This window comes from Penicillium nucicola (genome assembly GCF_028828085.1).
Source record: "Penicillium nucicola strain IBT 29836 chromosome Unknown utg000010l, whole genome shotgun sequence".
Lineage (NCBI taxonomy): Eukaryota > Fungi > Ascomycota > Eurotiomycetes > Eurotiales > Aspergillaceae > Penicillium > Penicillium nucicola.
The window spans coordinates 1,243,520-1,264,071 of record NW_026643134.1 but is presented as its reverse complement, the minus strand read 5'-3'; the positions used below and the strand labels follow the sequence as shown (position 1 = coordinate 1,264,071).

The 20,552-nt window shown below is 45.9% G+C and overlaps 7 protein-coding genes across 7 annotated transcripts; 6 read left to right on the top strand and 1 right to left on the bottom strand.

Annotated features, from left to right (window-relative positions):
• Window positions 1-2,518: 2,518 nt before the first annotated feature.
• N7511_009030 (uncharacterized protein) lies at window positions 2,519-4,381 on the top strand (the record flags this gene model as incomplete). The annotated part of the gene is made up of 2 exons (XM_057131407.1): window positions 2,519-3,763; window positions 3,833-4,381. 2 exons carry the CDS (start codon window positions 2,519-2,521, stop codon window positions 4,379-4,381), a joined length of 1,794 nt encoding a protein of 597 aa, XP_056979395.1.
• Window positions 4,382-5,289: 908 nt separating this feature from the next.
• On the top strand, window positions 5,290-5,976 carry N7511_009029 (uncharacterized protein; the record flags this gene model as incomplete). The annotated part of the gene is made up of 1 exon (XM_057131406.1): window positions 5,290-5,976. One exon carries the CDS (start codon window positions 5,290-5,292, stop codon window positions 5,974-5,976), a length of 687 nt encoding a protein of 228 aa, XP_056979394.1.
• A 3,603-nt stretch (window positions 5,977-9,579) lies between these two features.
• N7511_009028 (C2H2-type zinc finger protein) lies at window positions 9,580-10,564 on the top strand (the record flags this gene model as incomplete). Its single annotated transcript, XM_057131405.1, has 2 exons — window positions 9,580-9,969; window positions 10,031-10,564. The coding sequence occupies 2 exons, from the start codon at window positions 9,580-9,582 to the stop codon at window positions 10,562-10,564; spliced, it is 924 nt and encodes a 307-aa protein (XP_056979393.1).
• A 2,797-nt stretch (window positions 10,565-13,361) lies between these two features.
• Window positions 13,362-14,409, top strand: N7511_009027 (DUF3431 domain-containing protein; the record flags this gene model as incomplete). The annotated part of the gene is made up of 3 exons (XM_057131404.1): window positions 13,362-13,479; window positions 13,535-13,772; window positions 13,824-14,409. 3 exons carry the CDS (start codon window positions 13,362-13,364, stop codon window positions 14,407-14,409), a joined length of 942 nt encoding a protein of 313 aa, XP_056979392.1.
• Window positions 14,410-15,869: 1,460 nt separating this feature from the next.
• On the top strand, window positions 15,870-16,232 carry N7511_009026 (uncharacterized protein; the record flags this gene model as incomplete). Its single annotated transcript, XM_057131403.1, has 1 exon — window positions 15,870-16,232. One exon carries the CDS (start codon window positions 15,870-15,872, stop codon window positions 16,230-16,232), a length of 363 nt encoding a protein of 120 aa, XP_056979391.1.
• Window positions 16,233-17,378: 1,146 nt separating this feature from the next.
• N7511_009025 (NTF2-like protein) lies at window positions 17,379-17,732 on the top strand (the record flags this gene model as incomplete). The annotated part of the gene is made up of 1 exon (XM_057131402.1): window positions 17,379-17,732. The coding sequence occupies one exon, from the start codon at window positions 17,379-17,381 to the stop codon at window positions 17,730-17,732; it is 354 nt and encodes a 117-aa protein (XP_056979390.1).
• Window positions 17,733-18,504: 772 nt separating this feature from the next.
• On the bottom strand, window positions 18,505-20,200 carry N7511_009024 (purple acid phosphatase family protein; the record flags this gene model as incomplete). Its single annotated transcript, XM_057131401.1, has 4 exons — window positions 18,505-18,947; window positions 18,999-19,340; window positions 19,403-19,585; window positions 19,648-20,200. The coding sequence occupies 4 exons, from the start codon at window positions 20,198-20,200 to the stop codon at window positions 18,505-18,507; spliced, it is 1,521 nt and encodes a 506-aa protein (XP_056979389.1).
• Window positions 20,201-20,552: the final 352 nt, after the last annotated feature.

The following is a 20,552-nucleotide window of genomic DNA, read 5'->3' as shown; positions in this document are numbered from 1 at the left end:
CGCTTGACGTCGTCCGGTTATCACTGACGAGGAGATCGGGGAGAGGTGACTTATGTTAGTTCTGAGTTTAACTTGGGAATGAATTATGGCCTATGATAGACCCGCCGGGCTTTTAATACGTAGATATGTAGCAAGATCGGGACAACCACGTGCTAAACCCAGTTGGATATATGGAGCTAGTCCTAATTAGTAGATGTAAGAAAACGCCTATACGGAAACACCACGATTGTCCCCCACAACACCACGCGCAACCGTGGTCTTTCCGCTGTCCCCCCGAATTACACCATATCGGATATTGGATGCAGTTATGTCAGATTTTTGACAATATAAGCCGGAGATTTTGTGAGAATGCGCGTTGGCTCTATATAATCCCCTGCTCTTCTCTCCTCCATCCAACTGCCCCGATTTCTTTTTCGCCTTCCTTTCTCCTGCACCTCGCAGATGAGGCACATTTTGCTATTGACCCGGATCACCGAGCGCTTCAGCTCCACCAGCCCCTATCACGCGTACGAATCATCATATCTCGGCGACTTTCCCTCGCTCTCATACCTACCGAGTCGCTATCCCCGACCCTATATAATTTTCTCCCGAATCGTTAGTCCTATTACTTATGGATCTTTTACTCGCTCTATATAATTACGCAAGGAGGGTCTTCGTATCTACCTACGTAGTGCGGAATTTAGATATTGCTAAGCTACTCCTTGACCAGAGGGCTGATGTGAATGCCTCCGGCGGATTTTATGGAAATGCATTTCGTGCTGCAATGCTTTGTGAACACTTGAATATTACTGTGTTCCTCCTTGGCCGGGCGGTCGATGTAAATACTCCTAAGAGTCGGGTTGGAGATTTCCTAAAAGCTGCAGCAGAAAAATGACGATAGAGAGAAAGTACAGAGAATTGAGAGGTTATTTTTCCGTTTCTGCTCTCTGGGGTTTTCCTTCTTCATTTCATTAAGCAAGAATAAAGATAGTTGATTATAGTTTTGTTCGGTTCAAAGAAAATTGAGAAGAAGAGAACGCCCAGTTGGCCAAACTTGGGGTAAGCTAGTGCATCTAACCAGGCTCTGCCCCACACAAGATGAATTTCCGTGAGTATTGACAACAAGTACTTAGCCCACATTATCAAGAGATGTGAAATGTCTTTTTGATGTCATTTTATTAAGATATTGATTTACCAGCAATGGTGGCCTCGCGATAAAAGTTAACTCAAGTGAGAAGTGAAAAGAGACCTCAGCCAAAGGCACGTTCGGACATATTCAATTAATATCTCATCCAGCCATCAGAACAGTATCAATCTAATCACAACCTACCCCACTGTAAGTTTCCGCTGAGGTCTACTTTGCGTGGGCTGGGGAGATAGCAGCTGCCCTCTGCAGCATCCACACTAGCATACCAAACGGCTGCTCCAGAGCGTTCCCACAAATGCATCATATGAGGGTACTGGGCCGTCAAAATTGGCGTCGCTATATGCGTCCTGTAGATCACGCAAGACTATGGCAAACGAAGCATGGTCGATAATCGCACGATTTGCGTCGACTCGACAGAAAACATGTTCATCGACGGATTTGCTTACTGCCACTTCAAAAGGTTCTTCCATCGAAGGTAAGAGAGCGAAATGGTTCAGAGAGCGGAGTGCGATCTCCTTTGAGCGGCAATGAAGCTCGATCCATACAAATGCAGGATCTGGCAGGACCAGCCGATGTCGTTGGCTATCCCATGAAAGTGCATTGGTGGGGGTGGAACGAAAGACAGAGTGTCGTTTAACGACGCGTGTACAAGCATCTCGTAACTGCGTAAGGCAGACAATTGTATGAGAGCCAGTCTTTAGCTCAAATATTAGGTGGAATTTGTAAAATCAACTGTTAAAGGGCTGATAGTCAAGAATTAGCTGTTGTGAAGGCAGACAAGGAAGAGTATCTTCCACGTTCAAGGAATACTTGTCAGCCCAAGGTGATGTGGGATAGGATCAGTGAGTTTGGATAGACCATCTTAGTCTAAGCTCGCAAGGGTGGTGGGCCCGAGGGTTCTCAAACTGCTTGACCCTGGTGAAAATACGATCTTGTTATAATATATGGCAATTGAAAAGAATCCTAAACCACAAATAACCATTTTGACTACCTATGAGGATGTCGGAAAGGGCCAATCGCTTCGTGGCAGGGTTGGTGTTGCACTTCTCAGCAAGAGGGCCAACCGAGATGGGCTTTAGAAATGCATCTTCCTTCTCAAGTTACTGGAATAGGCCAGAAGAGTTGAGTAGGATTACTCACTCTCTCATATTCTTGACTAGCGAAGTTCAATAACGAATGATTTCAGATGATTCAAGTTTCCAGCGCAGAGTTTCTCCCAAGCTGTTCTCGTCCGTGGACATTCTTTCGTCCGCGGACCAACATGTTCCCCGCTGCAGATCTGAAGATCGTGTGGAGGTCATTCTCGTCCGTGGACTTTGTGTCATGACATAAAAGGAATAATATTGACAGCAATGGTATCCCATATTACAGTAAAGAACACCTCTTTCCACGATGACTACCACCCAGAATATCAAGGCTCAGTTCCCTGATCTGAATTTTGTCAAGCCTATCCCCGTTCATGCACACCCGAGGTACAAACCATTCAATGTCAAATTCGACCCAAAGAGCATTTTCCTGCCAAAGGGCCATGCCAAAGAAAATGGGCGGAAGCAAATGCTGGTCGACTCCGTTGTTGACCGCGATACAGCGATCCCTCTTCGAGATGGACTTCACGTGTATGCCGACATCTACCGCCCAGCTTCTTCGGATGAAGCCAAAGTTCCCGCAGTGATCTGTTGGAGTCCCTATGGAAAGTCTAGCATTAGCATCGATATCGCTTGGCATCGCTCCGGGGTCCCCAAAGACTGGACATCCGGATACGAGACATTCGAAGGCCTGGACCCCGCAGATTGGTGTAAACGGGGTTATGCGGTCGTGAATGTTGACGCCCGCGGCACTCAATTTTCAGATGGATCGTTCTTCTTTTGGGGTGATCAAGAAGCGGAGGATATCTATGACACTATCGACTACTTGTCGAAGCAGCCATGGTGCAATGGCTCTGTCTGTATGGGCGGCAATTCGTACCTGGCAAAAGCCCAAGTCAACTATGCCTCCAGACAGTCCCACCCAGCTTTGAAGGCACTCGCTCCCTGGGAAGGATTTACGGACATCTATCGCCAACTTCTCCGTCGTGGCGGCTTTGCGATGCATAACACCTTCGTGTCGAAATACCAATGGGGTGTCGCTGGCAACCACGAAGTTGAGGATATGACACAAATGGTGAAAACACATCCTCTTTTTGACGAATACTGGGCCGGGAAGAATGATGAAGTTGAGAAAATTAATGTCCCGATGTATTTGTTGGGGTCTTTTTCCAACCCTTTCCATGTCTACGGATCCTTCGATACATATCGTCGCGCTGGTTCAACGAAGAAATGGATGCGCGTTCATGCAACCTTCGAGTGGTATGAAATGTACGAGCGCAACTCGAACGATGATCTGCAGCGCTTCTATGATCGTTACTGCAAAGGAATTATGAATGGCTGGGAAACAGATACGCCTTCTTTGCGCTTGTCTCTTCATGGATTCGGAACTGTTCCGAACATTGTAGAAAGACCAGAAACCGAGTTCCCACTTCGCCGACAAAGGTTGCAAAGTTACTTTCTTGATGCCGCCACCAAGTCAATGAGTCTGACTCCTCGGGACCGCGAATCCTCCGTTTACCACGACGGACATGGCCTTGCGGCGTCTACCTCTGTACGTTACTAGACCGTTATTTGCTTATTTGATATCTTCCTGGCTCGACAAACTAACAACAGCGAGCAGGAATTTGTGCTGAAATTTGATGACTACACTGAGATTGCCGGATATGCCAAGGCCCGTCTGTGGATGTCCTGCGAGCAAAGAGATGATATGGATGTTGTTATCCAACTCCGTAAGATTGATGAAACTGGCACCTTGCTAGAAGGCGTCAACTTCCCGTGCCCGATACCAGCAAGCGACATCCCCGATGCTGAGACATCCAAGCTCTACGGCCCTCAAGGATTCCTGAGAGCGTCTTCGTCTGTCTCCCGTGACCCGACACGATCAAGTTCGGACGGACAGGAGGTCTTCTATCGACACGATCGAGAGGAAAAGATCACCCCGGGAACTATTGTTCCATTAGATATTACTCTGTGGCCCACGGGCATGGTTTTCGCAGCTGGAGAAGGGCTGTTGCTTCGCATCGGAGGCCATTTTTTGAGTGCGCCTTCGGCCGCAGTGATGAAGCCCGAAGAATCTGAAGATGAGAATGTGGGCCAGCACCACATCCACACGGGAGGTAAATATGATTCGTGCCTTATACTTCCGGTCATTGCCGGAGGTAGGCCGTAAGTCGACAATCTGCGATCAGGCCAGTCAAACGGATATCCCAGATATGAATATTTTGGGCATTATTGCTGAGGGAACAAGATAAATCATGACGTTCATTATATACACAATAAAATTGATATATTAAAACAATATATATATCTCACGTCATAATTGAAAATGGAAAACAAGTAGATAGTGGCACATAGCCTCTTCACCTGTTCGTTCCCAATATAATAAAAATGTATTATCATACAAGGGGTCGACTTCTTTCTTAAAAATTCCAATAAGATGATCCTACCATCCATTCCAATAAGTAAATGATTAGTAAAAATCGAATGAACAATACTCCTTTGATTTATCTTCTTGCGTGCGTCGATTCATACTCAGCTGGTGACGCATCAGGCCCAAGACGAGGTTTGGTCCATGGCGATGGGGACTTCGTCTACTCCCAGGGCCTAGTCTATCGTGTCTCGCCTTGTAGCCCACAGATAAGTTGACTATTGTCCAGGGTGTAGGGTCAATACGAAAAATCATCCTGAGCAATATAGCCAGTGCCCGTATTTGAAGACCGCAATTAACAAGCCCCGATATCTCTATACCACGACCACAGGTATGATACACGGGGGGTATAATTAACTAAATCAAATCCACATAGTGGGTTTGCTCAGGAATTTCTCCATTGAATCAGTGTCATTACTTGGGAGCCTATGTATCCAATGTGCGTGGACTTTCACTATTTCGTTCGTCCGCGGACAGAAACACGACCGTGCCGAAAGGTGCCGATCGCAACAACAAATGCCGTCCCCAAAACAGAACTACTTAAATAAGAAGGGATCCCCTAGATTGCATATTTGACTCCCTCTCCGACAAACCACAAAGTCGATCTCAAAATCCATCTTCTTTTCAACTTTCTCTGACTACTTAACAACATGGCTTCGAACCCCTTCGCCATCGACGTCCTGAAAGGGCCTACCAGCACCCGTGCCACCAAAGACCTTGAGGCGGAATTTGCGCGGCGATCAATGATGCTGATTCGGCGCTTGCTAGGCGAAGACGGCCTGATCGAGCTTCTTCGTGAGGAAACGGCAGCTAGTACCGAATGGTGGAAACAAGCATGTCTCAGATCGAACGGAGAATGGGCACCAGCTCGCATCGCTCTTTCTGTACGAGGAGTCCTTTCAAAGGATTTTATTCAATGGTTCATTCCCGCAGAAGGTGGCATGCTTCCTGAGCCTGAGAAGCTTGCCGCTCACCCCGAGCATTGGGTTGTTCGCCCTTCGCAAGGCTCTAAATCAATGACTGTGTTGGAGACACTTGGTGAAAAGCCAACCTTGTTTACGCTGGCTTTTGATGTGGAAGCTGCCGATTTTGTTCAGGATGAGCCGACCTTCACTACGAAGATGACTGGTCGAGGCTATCTCGAAGATGGTTCTCAGATTATGGAGCTATACCACCAGTTCAGGGACCATGAGGACAGTCAAGGATTTGACGTTGATTTGGCGATATATTTCCCTACCGGGGCTGGAGAAGACGTCGTTGAGTGTCATCGTCAGCATCTGCTAGTGGAGTTTAGCAACTGGTCCAAGCAGGCGTTTGAGGCGATTTCAGCACAGTGAACGCCTTTGCGCTCATACATTGGCATACAATCCTAAAAACCTCTTTTGAGCAATCTTGATTTCTCTTTATCCTTGTAACCAAGCTCGATAAAACATGAAGACGATTATAGCCTACCCGGCGCAAGGTGGTCTACATAGTAGTTCACTTGGTATCTAAAGTGCCTGAATAATATTACCTTCGTTTCAATATAGGTACCAAGCCAAATATGAGGTTCCAAATTCGGACAATCATATATTTTGCAGATCAACGAAAGGCTCTAGAGACATGTAAGGATCTGGGTCTGGCTGAAAGATCTGCTGCTCTCTTGTATTGAAAAGTCCAAGAGCTGACAGAAATTCCGGAGACCAAAAATCATCCGCTTGAAAAGTCTTCTCGTTACGTTTGACCTCCAATTTCCCGAGAAGTGGGACATTAAAGGCTAATTGGCATACATCATGGCCATTTCCCCTTCTACAAAGTAGATCGTCGAGGGAACGAAGCGTGGTAAACCCGTTATAGGCAGTGCAGGATCCAGAAGAACAGTCAGATTTGTCCTGAAGAAGCTTCATCACTTGTCCAACCTCATTTTTCATCCTGATTTTGTCGATGCCGACTTCCAACGAGCAGAGGGAAGACATATGAGATATGAGAAGAAGAGTGACCGCAGCGGAGAACGCCTGGATGTCCAACATTTCAGAAAGAAATAGACCAGGAGGGAGCGTTTGTCTCAATAACTGATATCGTTGGACCATCGACTCACACGCGGCTACACAAGCCAAACAATGGAACAAGTTCTCGCCGCATGGGCCTTGTCGTAGACTGAGAGGTAGGTGGATTCTCATGGCGACGTAATAATGCAAAAACTGCACTATATGATCAGGTTGAACATTATTTGCGCCGTGCACACCCCCTGACCACCAATCTTCTGGGGTTTGAGAGGCAAGTGCTTTCAGCTCCCCAGAAAGCCCCAAAGCAAATTCATAGCTCTCCGTTCCAGATACATTTGATTTGCTGATCAAATCGAGATCTTGGATCTTGTTCGCTATATCTGTCAGACGACAGAGATACACCCGGGTTTGCACGATGCCATTGATGGATATGGAATGGTTGGTCAATTGTTGGTGACGACCTGTTATTGGCGAAATATTGAGAATCATTCCCAACAATCTGTCTGCAGCACATATTAATTCCCATAGCCGCAATTTGCTCATGGCGTCTTCATCCGTAGCCCTGGTGCCGGAACTGATTTGGATTACTGGAATCAGGTTCTGAAGTCCCATCAACTCTGCAATCGCAATAGCGTGTCGTAGTTTTAACCATGCTTTATGGATATTGCCTCGGCCCATTTCCCTAACATCGGTCAGCTAATATGATCAGTAAAGTCACGGAAGATGAGATTCTTACAGCCTGATAAATTGCATCAAGAGCGAAAGTCCTTCTATTGAGCCCGTCAAAGCATCGAAGGCCAAGATTCTATTCTCCACCGCTGCGGATATGGCTTTCGAAAGCGAAATTTGTGGCTGCCGTTCATTAAGTCGAACGTTCATGCTCACATTTTCTGGTGAAAGTTGCTCGGTTATCATGGCAACAGTAATCATCCAAGAAGCTAGCTTAATGGGATCAATATTTGGAGTATGCATCTCTTCATAGCCCGCAACAATCTCTTCTCCACAAGTCGTGCCGCACGGTAGTGGGAAAAATGACTGGAGCATAGTAAGCCATTCGGAAGCTGCATCGCTCATTTTTGATATTTCATCTTTCGAAGGAATAAGCACCTGTAGCGACCTTCTTGCGATCGCGAGTAGATGTGCAGTGTTAGTAAAGCTATGACCTTGCATGGCCCGGCTTTCTGAGGGACCTTCCACGCTGAGCCAGTCATTTTGAAACAGTAATCGCAAGTGAAACGGTTGCTCAGCAATAGAATGCTCCGAAATGGAGAGGCCACAGCTATGATCTTCGAATATTTGCTCGAAATCAACATCCTCGTTCTGTGTTGCTTGAAAATTGAGTTTATGTTGCATCTGGCGAACAGTCTCGGTCAAACTTAACACTTTCGATTCAAGTTGAGCGACTCGTTGCTTCGAAGAAAGTCTTTGGGTCCTTGTCGAGCCTTTAGTATGCGTTTGGGCAATACATTCTAAACCCTGTTCTTCACACCGACGACATGTTTGTGCATTTTCAAAGCTTTGAATGCACCGGATTTTTCGACGTCTGCCTACTTCTGTTAATCTAACAGCGAAATATGCAAGTGAAAAGAAATGAATACGGTCACTCACATTCTGTGCAACTTTTGGTACCTTTCCTGATTGTTCGATCTTCCCCCGTCATAGCTATTTTCCTCTTCAATGATCCTTCAATGCCTTTTTAAAGTGGGAAAAGTGTTGACAGTCGTACACAAAGCGGGGTTAAACGCAGGTGGCAAATCAACTAAGGATTTCACAGGCTTTCTGTCACATATAATCAATGCAATATAGAAATCATCAATAATTTAAGCAAAACCCGTTCTAAAGAAAATAATATCCCTCGGCGTTCGGGCTTCCGCGTCTCCGATGTCTCCACTTCATCTCCGCGTTTCAGTCCGCCTCTCAGCCTCGTCAATCCCTCCCGCTGTTTTTGCTTTGGTGTGCTCATCGGAGCTCGGAACATAATGTGGAATAAATACCAATTGTTCTCCATGTCTAGTTGATATGTACGTGTTGAGAGTTCACATTTAGCATAGTCAATATCTGATCATGCCTCCCTTGGGTTACAGTCTTTTATCGAACGGTACTTGGATCTACTGTGTCAATCTTATTTTGTTAACCTCCTTATATACGTATGCTCTTTCATATCCATGTTCTTTGGTTATCTTCTGATTCGAGATAAATTACGCTGATATTCATGTTGAATTGAGTTGATTATCAATTATTGATAGTGAGGACCTCACCACGGTACCCTATAGACCTTTGCGGTCCACTATACGGTCCCCCCAAAATTTCGTGATTATGCTAAGTCCTTTCCTTTTAGCTGTATAAACTAATTGCAGGTCTTGTTAAGGTGATATATAGCGAGGGTTCCAGAGAAACTAAAAATCAAGAATACGTGAGAAAAAACCCAGTAAAGGTAAGGAAAAGTAAGTAAAGAGAGTGATGTGGTTTCTCAGTTCACATATATTGACACAGCCAACAAAAAACTTATTCAAAATTGATGTAATGAGGGGATATTGATGACTGAAAGAAGGTACAAGAAAGATAATCTTTGAATCAATTACCGAGTTGTTTAAGTTTGGAGATTCTCACCAGTGTGAGAACCCCTTGATAAAGCAGAAATATTTCCCTCAACCTAGTCCTGATTAGATTCCTCAAGCGATGAATCACAGCGGCAGTTTTGACATGTCTCATTCTGACATGGATCACGTCTGCCGCCATAGTTCTCAACAGCTATCACATGATGATAAGCTTTCGTAGATCACCAATGCCCCTCTAGCAACATCACCCTCACCAACACCTCGATATCTAGCTTCTTTCCTTCCGCCAGTATCCATCGGCTTCCCTTCAGGTGTCTCAGTTTCTCTAATTAATTCCAACGCTCTATCTCGAAAGCTAGTTGGAACTCACGTCAATTGCCAGGGTCGTCAACCCAAAATGCACGAGTGCCTGACCTGTGATCATCAGTTCTTTTATCGAGATGAATGTGATCATCACATGACCCAATGCGGTCATTGGATCGAGTGTGAGACTTGTTCACGAGTTTTCCGGTCTCACAGTGCATGCCGCCAGCATATGAACACCCTGGACCACTGGGCTCCGGTCTTTCCATGCCAGTCTTGTGACCGCGAGTTTCGCAGTGAGAATGCTTCCATTCAGCATATGAACGCCGTCGGCCACTGGAAACCTCGGTTTCAATGCCAGAAATGTCCTGAGAAATTTCACAATCCGGGTGCCGCAGAGAAGCACATGGATATGCTCAACCATTACCGGAACTATTGCAAACCGTGTGATCGCCACTTCCAGAATGAAAGCAATCTTCGTGCGGTATGTTATGACTAATTAAAACACTGTGAAAGGCAAACCTAATTCTGGCGGTTTCTGTTAGCATCTGAATTCAAAGACCCACCGCGGAACTACAGCAGCCTGTCCTTTCTGCAAAGGCAGTTTCGTAACCGCCAGCGGTGTCTTTCACCACCTGGAACAAGGTTCTTGCCCAAACGCTCCTAGCATGAACCACGATACAATATTGCGCATGGTGCGACAAAGCGACACACATGGTATCATTACCAACAAGCAGATTGAATGGCACAAGGAACAGCAGGGGCAGTACTCCGCGACTAATCGTGCCTACAACGGCCAGGCCTGGGAATGCTACTTGTGTCATAGAGAGTTCAACTCACCCAACTCTCTCAACCAGCATGCAAATTCCCCGGTTCATCAACAAAAAGGTTACCACTGTCCTAATAAGAGAGCGAACTGTGTGAAGCAGTTTGTTTCCCTCGCGGGGCTTTTTAATCATTTTGAAAGCGAGTCTTGCGGTTTCATTAGGTTTGAGCGGGTTCAGCGAGTTCAGCAGCAGTTGGCTGGCACTATCATGGGGCGGAGACTTCTAATCGCCTCCTCATTTGGTCATGGTTGACAGGGTTGACTAAGACGCAGGGAGTTTTATCATCAGTGAAAAGTGGCTATTATCCACTTTATTCGAGTGCTTAGCCTTTGAAATAGATCTTACGGAGTGGCCACAATCACAACAATGGCTTGGTTTTGTTTAACTGAGACCAACATATAGATGACCCAGGCAATCTCATCCTCGGTATGAAACAGATGAAGATAAGCTGCCTAACTCGCACTAGTTTCTGGAGGGCGTTATGCCAAAGTGATATCGTCCTAGCTAGGGCTACGACCCGACTATCTCGCTCACACTAAGAACCCGAGGCCATAAAACCAACAGTGAATGCACTCATGCTAGAATGTGAAGAGAGTTGCGATATTCTGATATAAGTGAAGCTATTTTATATCCTGGAGGAATGAGCAGACGCATTTCAACCTCTTAGTAGCTTTCCAAAGCTTCTTTCTTTCCCCGTCCTTTGACCACCAAGTGTTCTCTGGGCAATGGACTGCAGTAGAACCGCCCCGTGCAATTGCGGTGAAACAACACTCAGGATCGACTCAGAATTTTCGTTGCTTTGAGCCGTTTCTAGCACATATCACGCTGGACGTTATCGTCGGCTGTAGCGCAGCTGGAGAACCGTCTCCATTCCTTGCTGGCTTTGAAGCCCCTGGGCGTGTCGGGATCCAAGGTCCACGGCATCATCACGCTGTGCACCCGGGTGATCGAGCCTTAGCCCGTGCTGATGACTTATGCCATAATGATCATGCCCAATGATCAAAAAATACGCATTAAACATGCTTGTTCAGCCTCCGCGCAGTATTTGGGGGTAGTCGGTTCTGATGGTTCTAAAATATTCGCGATTGATGGCACAGTCCTTCACTAGGAGACTCATGGCAAGGGTCCTTTTTTGTCCTCATTCCTGGAGGAAACGGGACTTCAATTGTGTGCTCTGACCTACCTTTCCATCTAGCCCCACGTTTTACTATCACTTTATATCAGCGCCGAGAGTTCTTCAACAGCAGCTGCGCTAGAGATCCTGCGGATACGTCGAATTAAGATCTGATAGTTACTAAGAACGCCGAAGACGCTGCGGCTTTGATCACACAATGCTCACTAGCTCACCTAGCCTTCATATTTGAGTACTGTGAAAGTTGTGTTATAGCGATTGAGCTTTTGCAATGCTTTCCAACGTTGTTTTGAGATGTCATCCTCTATGAGATGGTGATAATCGACCTTTTTGCTTCAAAAATGCCGCTATGCGTGAAGTCTTTCTGAAGATCCAACATATATACAAGGAATTTGGTATTCTTGCAGCAAGTGTAATATTTCTAACTTCGATCATAGATGATCACGAGACAGAGCTGCTGTTCACAGACGAATTGGCTCAAATACCCGATTTGACATTCCACAGAATGGAATATTTCCTGGAGCATGAACCCGAGGCCTTGATTGTATAACTTACAAGGTGAATCTACAGGCGTTGAAAAAACATAAGGAAATGTTGCCACTGATAAAAGAATACGCTTCTGACTTGTTGATTCGCTTTGACACAGTGAAAGCCATATCTGCACACCTAAATCTTCCTGTGAAAGAAATTTGGGCGGCCGTCTGGGAATGTTCACCCATGGAATGGAGGTTGCGACTGCCTTGCCAGATCTGATCTAGAGATCACTACCCACTTGGCCTCCACAAGGCGCTGACGATGCACTGCGCATCCGAAGAAGCCCTTTTGTTTCTTATGATACTTCTGAGAGGCTCTTCATGATTTCTTTCGAATTATTCATTTTTTTTCGCATTGAACTTTTGCCTAAAACTCTTTATCATCAGAAAACTTCCCCGTCTACCTGATCACCCAATGGTAAGCGTAGAACTAACACAAGAGCATGCGCACAGTGTGATTCCAATCAAGGAGAACATATACGAACACTGGGAGTAAAATCGAAATCGATATTGGTCTGGTTCAGGAATAACCACAAAGGTGACCAGCAGCTTGAATGTTCCAAAGCATTTGCGAGATACTCAGCCAGTGAAGTATGTGGTTTGGCTTTCGGCATGGGACAAAAGAAGACTCGTGGGTTATGAATGTGAATGAAATAAACCAGTTTGCGGAGAATGAAGGGGTGACCTTCATAGGGCTCCTGATCGGCCCCTGTGCTTCCCGGCCAAACATCGGCACGGGCCGAAAACGGAACTGGCCATTGTCCTACCTCCTGACACTTGAGATGCGTGCATATTTTTTATTTCGCACGCAGCTCCATTGTTAATTTTTGAGAGCAAATTTAGAGATAACGCGAAGAGGAACGTTTTAAGAATATTGGAATAACTGAACAGCGCCCGATGTTCGAGGGCAACGTTGCCGGAGCTGTAACTATGAGCCACACTTGACGGGCCAGTCATGATCATGCTCTTGGAAGTTTCCGTACAAGTTGGAATTGACTCGTCGGAAATTGCCATAAACAAAATACAGATATGTAGTCCATTCCACAAGATAAGTGTCGACTCTTATCTCAAAACCCCTCGCCACGTTACATTATCCGCTTTCATCCAACTTGGCCAAAAACATTCCAGTGGAGAAAGAGACATCCAGACTGTTCTACAGATAACAATTTACAATGAGAATACCGAAAGCGTTCATTCACGCAATGAGATGAAGAGTCCTATATGTCTTTATCACTCGAATGGTCTCCCTCCGCCACTCGAAAATGCCTGCGTCGAGGACCGCAGGTGCTTTATTTGTGTCATATCCAGGACGAAATTCCCTTATTAGCCTATTATGGGCGTTCTCAAGACAGGGCACAGCCCAAAAAGGATTATATTGCTTCTGATGGCGCTGATCACCTTTCTGGCAGTTCGCTACTATACGCCAGGTCGGACGGAGAGGGTGACCAAGGCAGTGATGCTCCAAGCTGCGCAGTTTCAAGCCGACAGTCTTGAATTCGAAGGTATGCTTATGTTAACTCTCACAATGTTCTAACTACTCACCACTCTATTTCAAAGGCACGTCGGAAGAACAGAATGTCGAAATTCTCCCGAGCAAACTTACAGAAGCCACCACGGATGATGCAGAAGATGAACAATCCACGGATGAGGTTGAAGAAACCACATTCTATCAGGAGCCTGATAGCCCAATAGAGCAATACGTGCCATTGCATCAAAGTGCTGAGGATGTGACCATCGTGGCTGCGGCGGCGGGATCTGAGAACACCGACTGGATCCAGGATTTCTGTGACGAATAGTACTGTGCCATCTCACTCCTCTTCTGCAATTGCTAACACATTTCGAACAGCCAATGTATCCCATATCTATATTCTTTGAATGAGGTACCCAGTGAAGATTACCTCACACCTTACTCCAGACGAGGCCACGAAGCAAGTGCTTACCTTACCTATATCATCGACAACTATTATCGCCTCGCACCTTATACGATCTTCATTCACGGTCGGGAAGAACATTGGCATAATGATATTGCAGGGCCAAGGACTCGTGATGTGCTCGTCAATCTTCGCTACGAGCCAGTGAGCATCAATGGCTACGTAAACTTGAGATGCGCGAGCCGGCCCGGGTGTCCAAGCACGATGTTCCAGGCTTTCCCTGTAGAGATTGACGAGGACTATCAGTACTTGGTTGATCAGCTTCCTCAAATCCTATGGGAGCTTCTGAGAATCCCTCCCAGTGAAACTCCGGACGACATCGGCCATCAGTGCTGTGCTCAATTCGCTGTCAGCCGCGAACGAATTCAGGAAAGACCCTTGGAGGACTATATCCGCATCATGAATTGGATTGGCGGAACGGATATAACGGATAATTATGGTCTCGGGTGGCTGATTGAGAAGCTGTGGCATATGATCTTTGGTATGCCTGCTGTGCAGTAAGTCTTTCTATCCACTAACCAGAAACGATGAACTCTGACCTTGCTTCCATCAAAGTTGTGCTACGGAAGCACAATGTCGCTGTGATTTGTATGGATGGTGTGGCCCAAATCCACTGACAAACTACGAAACCCTCACGCCTATCACCTGAGCAGCCAACGTTCATTATCGCCATCTTTGGCAAATCTATTCATGATTTAATTTCTTTCCATAGCAGCATGTATACGGAGAATAATTCATCTTAGCCAAGAAAATTGTATTAAATTGATGATGTATCCCGACTCTCTCATCCTGACCCTTTACTTGAAAGATATCGAGAAGAGAACCCATGACTGCCCTTAAACTACAGTACACAGCGACACAGGAGAGAAGCACTATGCAAAGTAGGATGAACTACTTGTTGCAATGTATCTTCCTTCCTGAATCCCATCCGACAGCTTCTAATTCTCCGCCCAAAAAATACGGCTGAGTGGTCTGATTTCAAAGATAGTAACCTGGGCCCGATGGGTGATGGTTGTTTGCTCGTATCCATTTTGAGAAGAGATTCAGGCCAGTTCCTCGATGAATGGGGTTTCGCAGAAATTCGTCCTGTGACTTGGTCTCGAGGTCCCAACAATAATTTTGCTCGAGACGCAAATCTATATGGAGGAACATATTGAACGTAACCATGTCCCCTGCAGTAAGACTTTTTATGAATTCGGCGAAGTTCTATGTTGTAATCGTTAAGAACGTTTAAAGAACCGAATGGCTCAAAATCCCACCTAGTGAAGATCTGGAAATTCAACAAATCCTGAAGTAGGAGTATTGAGAACAAACAGTATTGACGAGTTGTTATCATGCAGGCGCGCCTTAAGATCGTTCTGGTCATTTCTGAGGGGATTCCTGGTTGAGGAGCTAATAACACTTCGATCTTTCGTATAGAATGATAGAAAACCTTTTTCGGTGATTCGACCTGGTTGGTTCCTGAGCCCTCGTTACATCGGTAACGCCTCCCGGGACTCGGTCTCCCGCAGCGAAAGCGAACCCCAAAGGGGGGGGTCCACCACTGTGACCGTTCGACAACGCAATATCCGCAAACGTCGGACCTAGATAATGAATTATTGTACCTGACCACTGAAAATACAGTTTCTATGCACACATGCCCTGGGATAATTAGGTTTAAATTGCTGAAAGGCTTAGTCTTCATTCAGCCTGGACTCTGGTCTTGATCAATGCTGTCTAAGCAAATAATCTAAGCTTCTGGCTCCCCATTCGTGAAAAGCAGATATCAGAAAAGGATGCCCATGAACATGGGATGCTACCTTCGTATCAAGATTGGGTCGTTCACCGTGGCCACCCATCAGATTGTGGTCCCCATTTCCTAATGCGGGTTCAACCAGCGATACCCGTGCGCATATAAAGAATTCAATCGATCTACTATCCAATTTCCCCAGCGGTGTTGGAAGTGTCATTATTTTCTCAGCATGCGACTCGCCGGGGTTTCCCTCTTTGTGACCGTCGCGACCGCAACATCTTCTTGGTGGGTTTTCGATGCTTGGGATGGGCTAAGCTGTGGAGATGCACCTCAAAATGGCCAAATATTCTTCACCTCAGAGGGACATGGCGAAATGACTTGCATCAGTTTTGACGAGGCCCAGAGGGCCTACTCGTATGCTGCGAGTTTTGGTGAAGATGATGTGGAGATCTGGGGCTTTCTACACGAGCATTGCGAAGGCCCGAGAAAGGCCTTCTTAAACAACACCTGCATGAATCCTGATATCGTGGTTCCGTACATTCGCTCGTGGAAGATTTACAATACCGGGGAAGCTGATTCAACCGCACAGTAAGTTAGCTTTACGAGTATCTAAGAAAATCGGATAAATTGCTAACATTCCAGCAGCTAGATCATCAACTCAACTTTCGTGCCACTTCATGTTTCATCTTCCTATATTCTTTGAACAATTTGCACACATATTTTATACAACACCATCAGTGGGGCCATACCATCTTGAAGAGACCATTCAATGCGCCCGAGGAATATTCGTCACTGTTTAAAACTGCACCAACAGCACTCAAATTGGACATTCGTTCCGAGAACGAACGATGGAAATCGTTCAATCCTCCACAGTATGCGAACAAGAATCTAGACCCGAGCAGTACTCAAACTCGCTGCCAATCTTCCTTTCTGTTAGTTCTAGAAAAACATTTTATCAATGCGATTCGTCAATTATCTTGGTCTACGCAATCCGTCTTGGTTCATGCTGTCTGTAAGACTGACTTGGCTGTAAAGCTCGACTTTCCCGACGTACAACAAGCGTACGATAATTTCTATTGCGATTTTCCTTACCGACCTAGCGTTCTTCGGCCACCCAGAAATGCTTTACGCTAACCAAGTCCGTCCAAAGAACGACGCAAGATTTCTCCAACAAAGACATGATCCTAGTCAATACAATACACCTTACTGGCAGATGTGATATAACGTTGAGATTATGCCTCGAAATTAGCACAGTTTCACTTGAATCAAGTAAAAGAATGACACATCGATGTCCGCAGTCCCAATGTGGACCACATGCCGAGAATTTACATCGACCCCGGGGCCGGCACATTCCCGAGTCGCGTGTTGTCCACATGGGATCTTCACGCGTTCTTTAGCGCATCCAAAATGCAACATCAGTATGATATAATACACATATCCGATGTAGGAAGTGTCGTCTTTCTTAATAATGGCAAGTGAGTTCATTAAGACTTAGACAAACTTCTGCTACAATTTCCCCCTTCAGATGGCATACCAAGTTTACATCCCGGAAGATCTCTCTTTCGGAGACTACCTTGCAATTGTCCAGACAGCCAGAACATTTGCTGATGGATACGACCAGAAAATATGATTGTTTTTCCAAGGAGACGGAATCCCGGCTAACGTACATGCATTTTAGGACGCGACTCGTCTACGTGCTGTGCTTGCACCCTTGGTGCAAGCAGACTACTCTCTTATCATGCCAGCTATTGGCAAAGAAGATTACAGCACTGATGCGTTTATTGAAAAGTTCCTCTCTCCCTCCAATTTGGGAAATGAGGCCCTCCTGACGCAGCATTTGCTCGGTCAACCTTACTTCAAGTCGGTATCTCAGTCAGACATTGTGGTAGAGTGGCAGCAGGTGGCAAGTCATGGAAACGCAAAGCGTGACCAAGGGAGGCTTTCAAAGAAAGTTTCGGAAACAAGTGACGGAAAGTTCTACATGGAGCAACACTATGTGAAAGTCAACGGTCAATGGAAGATTGCGGCTATTAAGCCTAGTCTGTTATTTGAAACAGGAAATTTTGTGAAAGTGCGGACCTCAAACGAGTAGTTGAAGTGTTCTCTTGAAGCCACTTTATGCGTTTCCAGATTACTTTGAGCATGGGAGAGAGATCGGAGGACCTGGACGTGAAGAGAACTCGATGGTGTCATGGTCGAAGTTACCTCAAGGTGGTGGGTGGTATTGCAAAGTACTTTCAGCTCGATGGACAAGTTAGCCGTTGGTGTACTTTGTTTCCACTGTTTGGCCAGTTATGATTGTTTTTTCTTCATAGCCCAGGTGCCTTGCCAATTGTATTTGATCTACTTGCATGTTTCATCATAGAGTTTGACGTGCATAAATAGATGGGATTTCTTAGTAGCCGAAACGGCATTTCAGACAGGAGCAATCACTGCGCAACGGTACCTGCAAAGATTCTAGTTTGTATTTTCAATTCATATTAACAAAATTAAGATTCATTTGTCAAGAAGGTCAGTTAAATGGCCAATACCTTCTGTAATCGGCTTTCTTTTCTTCTTTAAATTACATTACATAACTGTTGGTATTTGAATGAATCGAAAGGACCTTCAATTCAAGACTGCCAGGTAGTGACCCAGTCAAATTGCAAGAATGATAATTGAAACTTATGTCAATGTGAGAGCACAGCGAGATAAAAATCTATTAGAAGTCTTGCTACCGTACAAATCCATTAGCTATCAATGCTATCTAGCCTTGTCTGAAAGCGAATATGAAATATTCTGTTTTTCTCTTCTTAGAAAAACAAGGGAAGCTAGAACATAGTGGCAGGACCATTATGTCAAAGGTGAGATGAACATCCACGCACTCAGAACCAGCCATGATCCTTCTGTTCTGATATACACTTGCGATCCTTGAACAAGGTGGCAGTGTCCAGAATGGTATTGTTGCTGCTAGACACGAAGTCATGAGTCATGTGAGTACAGTTGTGGAATGTGATCTTGCTCCAGCCGTAGGCAGTATCCTCAGCGTATACAGCATAAGGCTTCAAAGGTGAAAGATAGTTATCCAATCCATCGTAGTGACCAGGGGCGGCAGTCGTAATGTACCACGGTGATGTGGGATTATCAAGACCGGCAGGGTCAATGACATAATCGTTCAAAGGCTGGTTGCGCTCGTAAAAGTGAGTGTGGGCTTGAATTACGAGGTCAACGTTGTGCTTAACGAGAAGAGGCTCGAACACATCTTTGCACTCGGTACAGACGGTGGAACTGCTGTTCTTGGCACTCACATACCAAGGGCGATGCACAGCTGAAAGATGAGTTATTTTGTGTTCTCCTTAAAAGGAGCGAATTTGCTTACCAGCAATGACCCAAGGTGTTTTCTCACGGTCCACACTCTCCAGATCCTTTTTAAGCCAATCGATCTGCTCGTTTGGGTAAGATCCGAACGGCCCAGAGTTCATACCTTCCGAGGACCCGGGCTCGTCAGGGCCAACGAATCCATGGCCGATATCAGTCTCGGTGTTCAATTGAATGAAATGTGTCATGCCATGGTCAAAGGAGTACCAGAAGTTCCCGACACCCCCCGACACATCGCTGGGCATGCGATAATGGTTGCGGAACCCAGTAAAGTTTGTTTGGCCCATAGGACAAATGCTGACGTTGTAAGAGACGCCATTTGCTGTTGTACCGCCATTGTCACCTATAAATCAATTAGAATTGACGAAAATGGCTTGTAAGGTTCAAGGTCTTGTCAATGCGTACAATTTGAGTCGTGGTTACCAGGTCCAACCATGTAGGGCCTATCGGCAGTCAAGGCAGTCATTTCATCGTAGTACTGGTTCAACAGGGACTCATAGAGAGCTGGACCATCGCTGACTGTAAAATTAGGAAGAAAGCCTTGGGCTTCCTCTTTCAGCCAGTAATCAGCGTAGGCAATGTCGCCAGCTACCAAGTAATATGATCAGTATGATTAACCTGAGGTTGCAATATTCCAGAAGACTGCTCACGATGCCAATAGAACTCCCATTCCGACTTCATGGATTGCAGAGACTGGATTGTATTGTTGTCGTTGGGACCTAAGGGTGCGTTGCCCCCGTTGGGACCAGTAGTGGTGGTAAGTCCCTCGGGGCCCATCAACCCCATATCGCCGCCAACTGCGATGGTGAAGGGGGACTTGTCGCCAGGAACGCGAGCTGTCTTCATGGTATAGATCTGACTAGAGTTTCCACACTGCACTTGATAATAATACATAGTGTTTGGCTCGAGATCAGTGATCTTGACATGGTTGTTGTAGGTAGTTGATGTGGGATACGTGACCGAAACGTCCGATTCGGCCCACTGCCAAAGAGCATTAGGATGACGGCCGTAGCGAACATATGGGTGGTGCAGCCTTGAGTAAGTGTTCCAGCTAACAGTCATGCCACGATCTCCTGAATAGGCAAGGTGAGCCTGCATCGGGACAGTGTCATGAGTACATTTGACCTCAGCGGGGGAAGCAATTGAGGTCGAGGCAAATGCAGCGATAGCCACCAGAATTGACTTTGACCATCCGCCTTCCATGTTGAAAGATCTGATGAGAGTCGTGAAGTATAAACTCGAATCTTCATCTCGTAGGCTTATATACCTTCGGCCAGGTATTTCATTTCGAGTCTGCCTAATGTCAATCAAAGTTTCGACTTCCAAGATTGCTGGAATTTCACATTTATCCGTTTACGAGGGCGGGACCAGGGACCTTAGCTTCAACTAATGCATAAAACCTGGAAATTCTTGAAGGTCTGTCCAATGATGGTAATGGTTTTACCAGTCAAGCCCCGTCAAGCTTTAGGCTGCTCAGCACGTGGTGGGTCAAGCACGGTCTTAGCCCTAATGAATCCGATCCCGACATGGCCCAGAACCAATCATACCTACAACG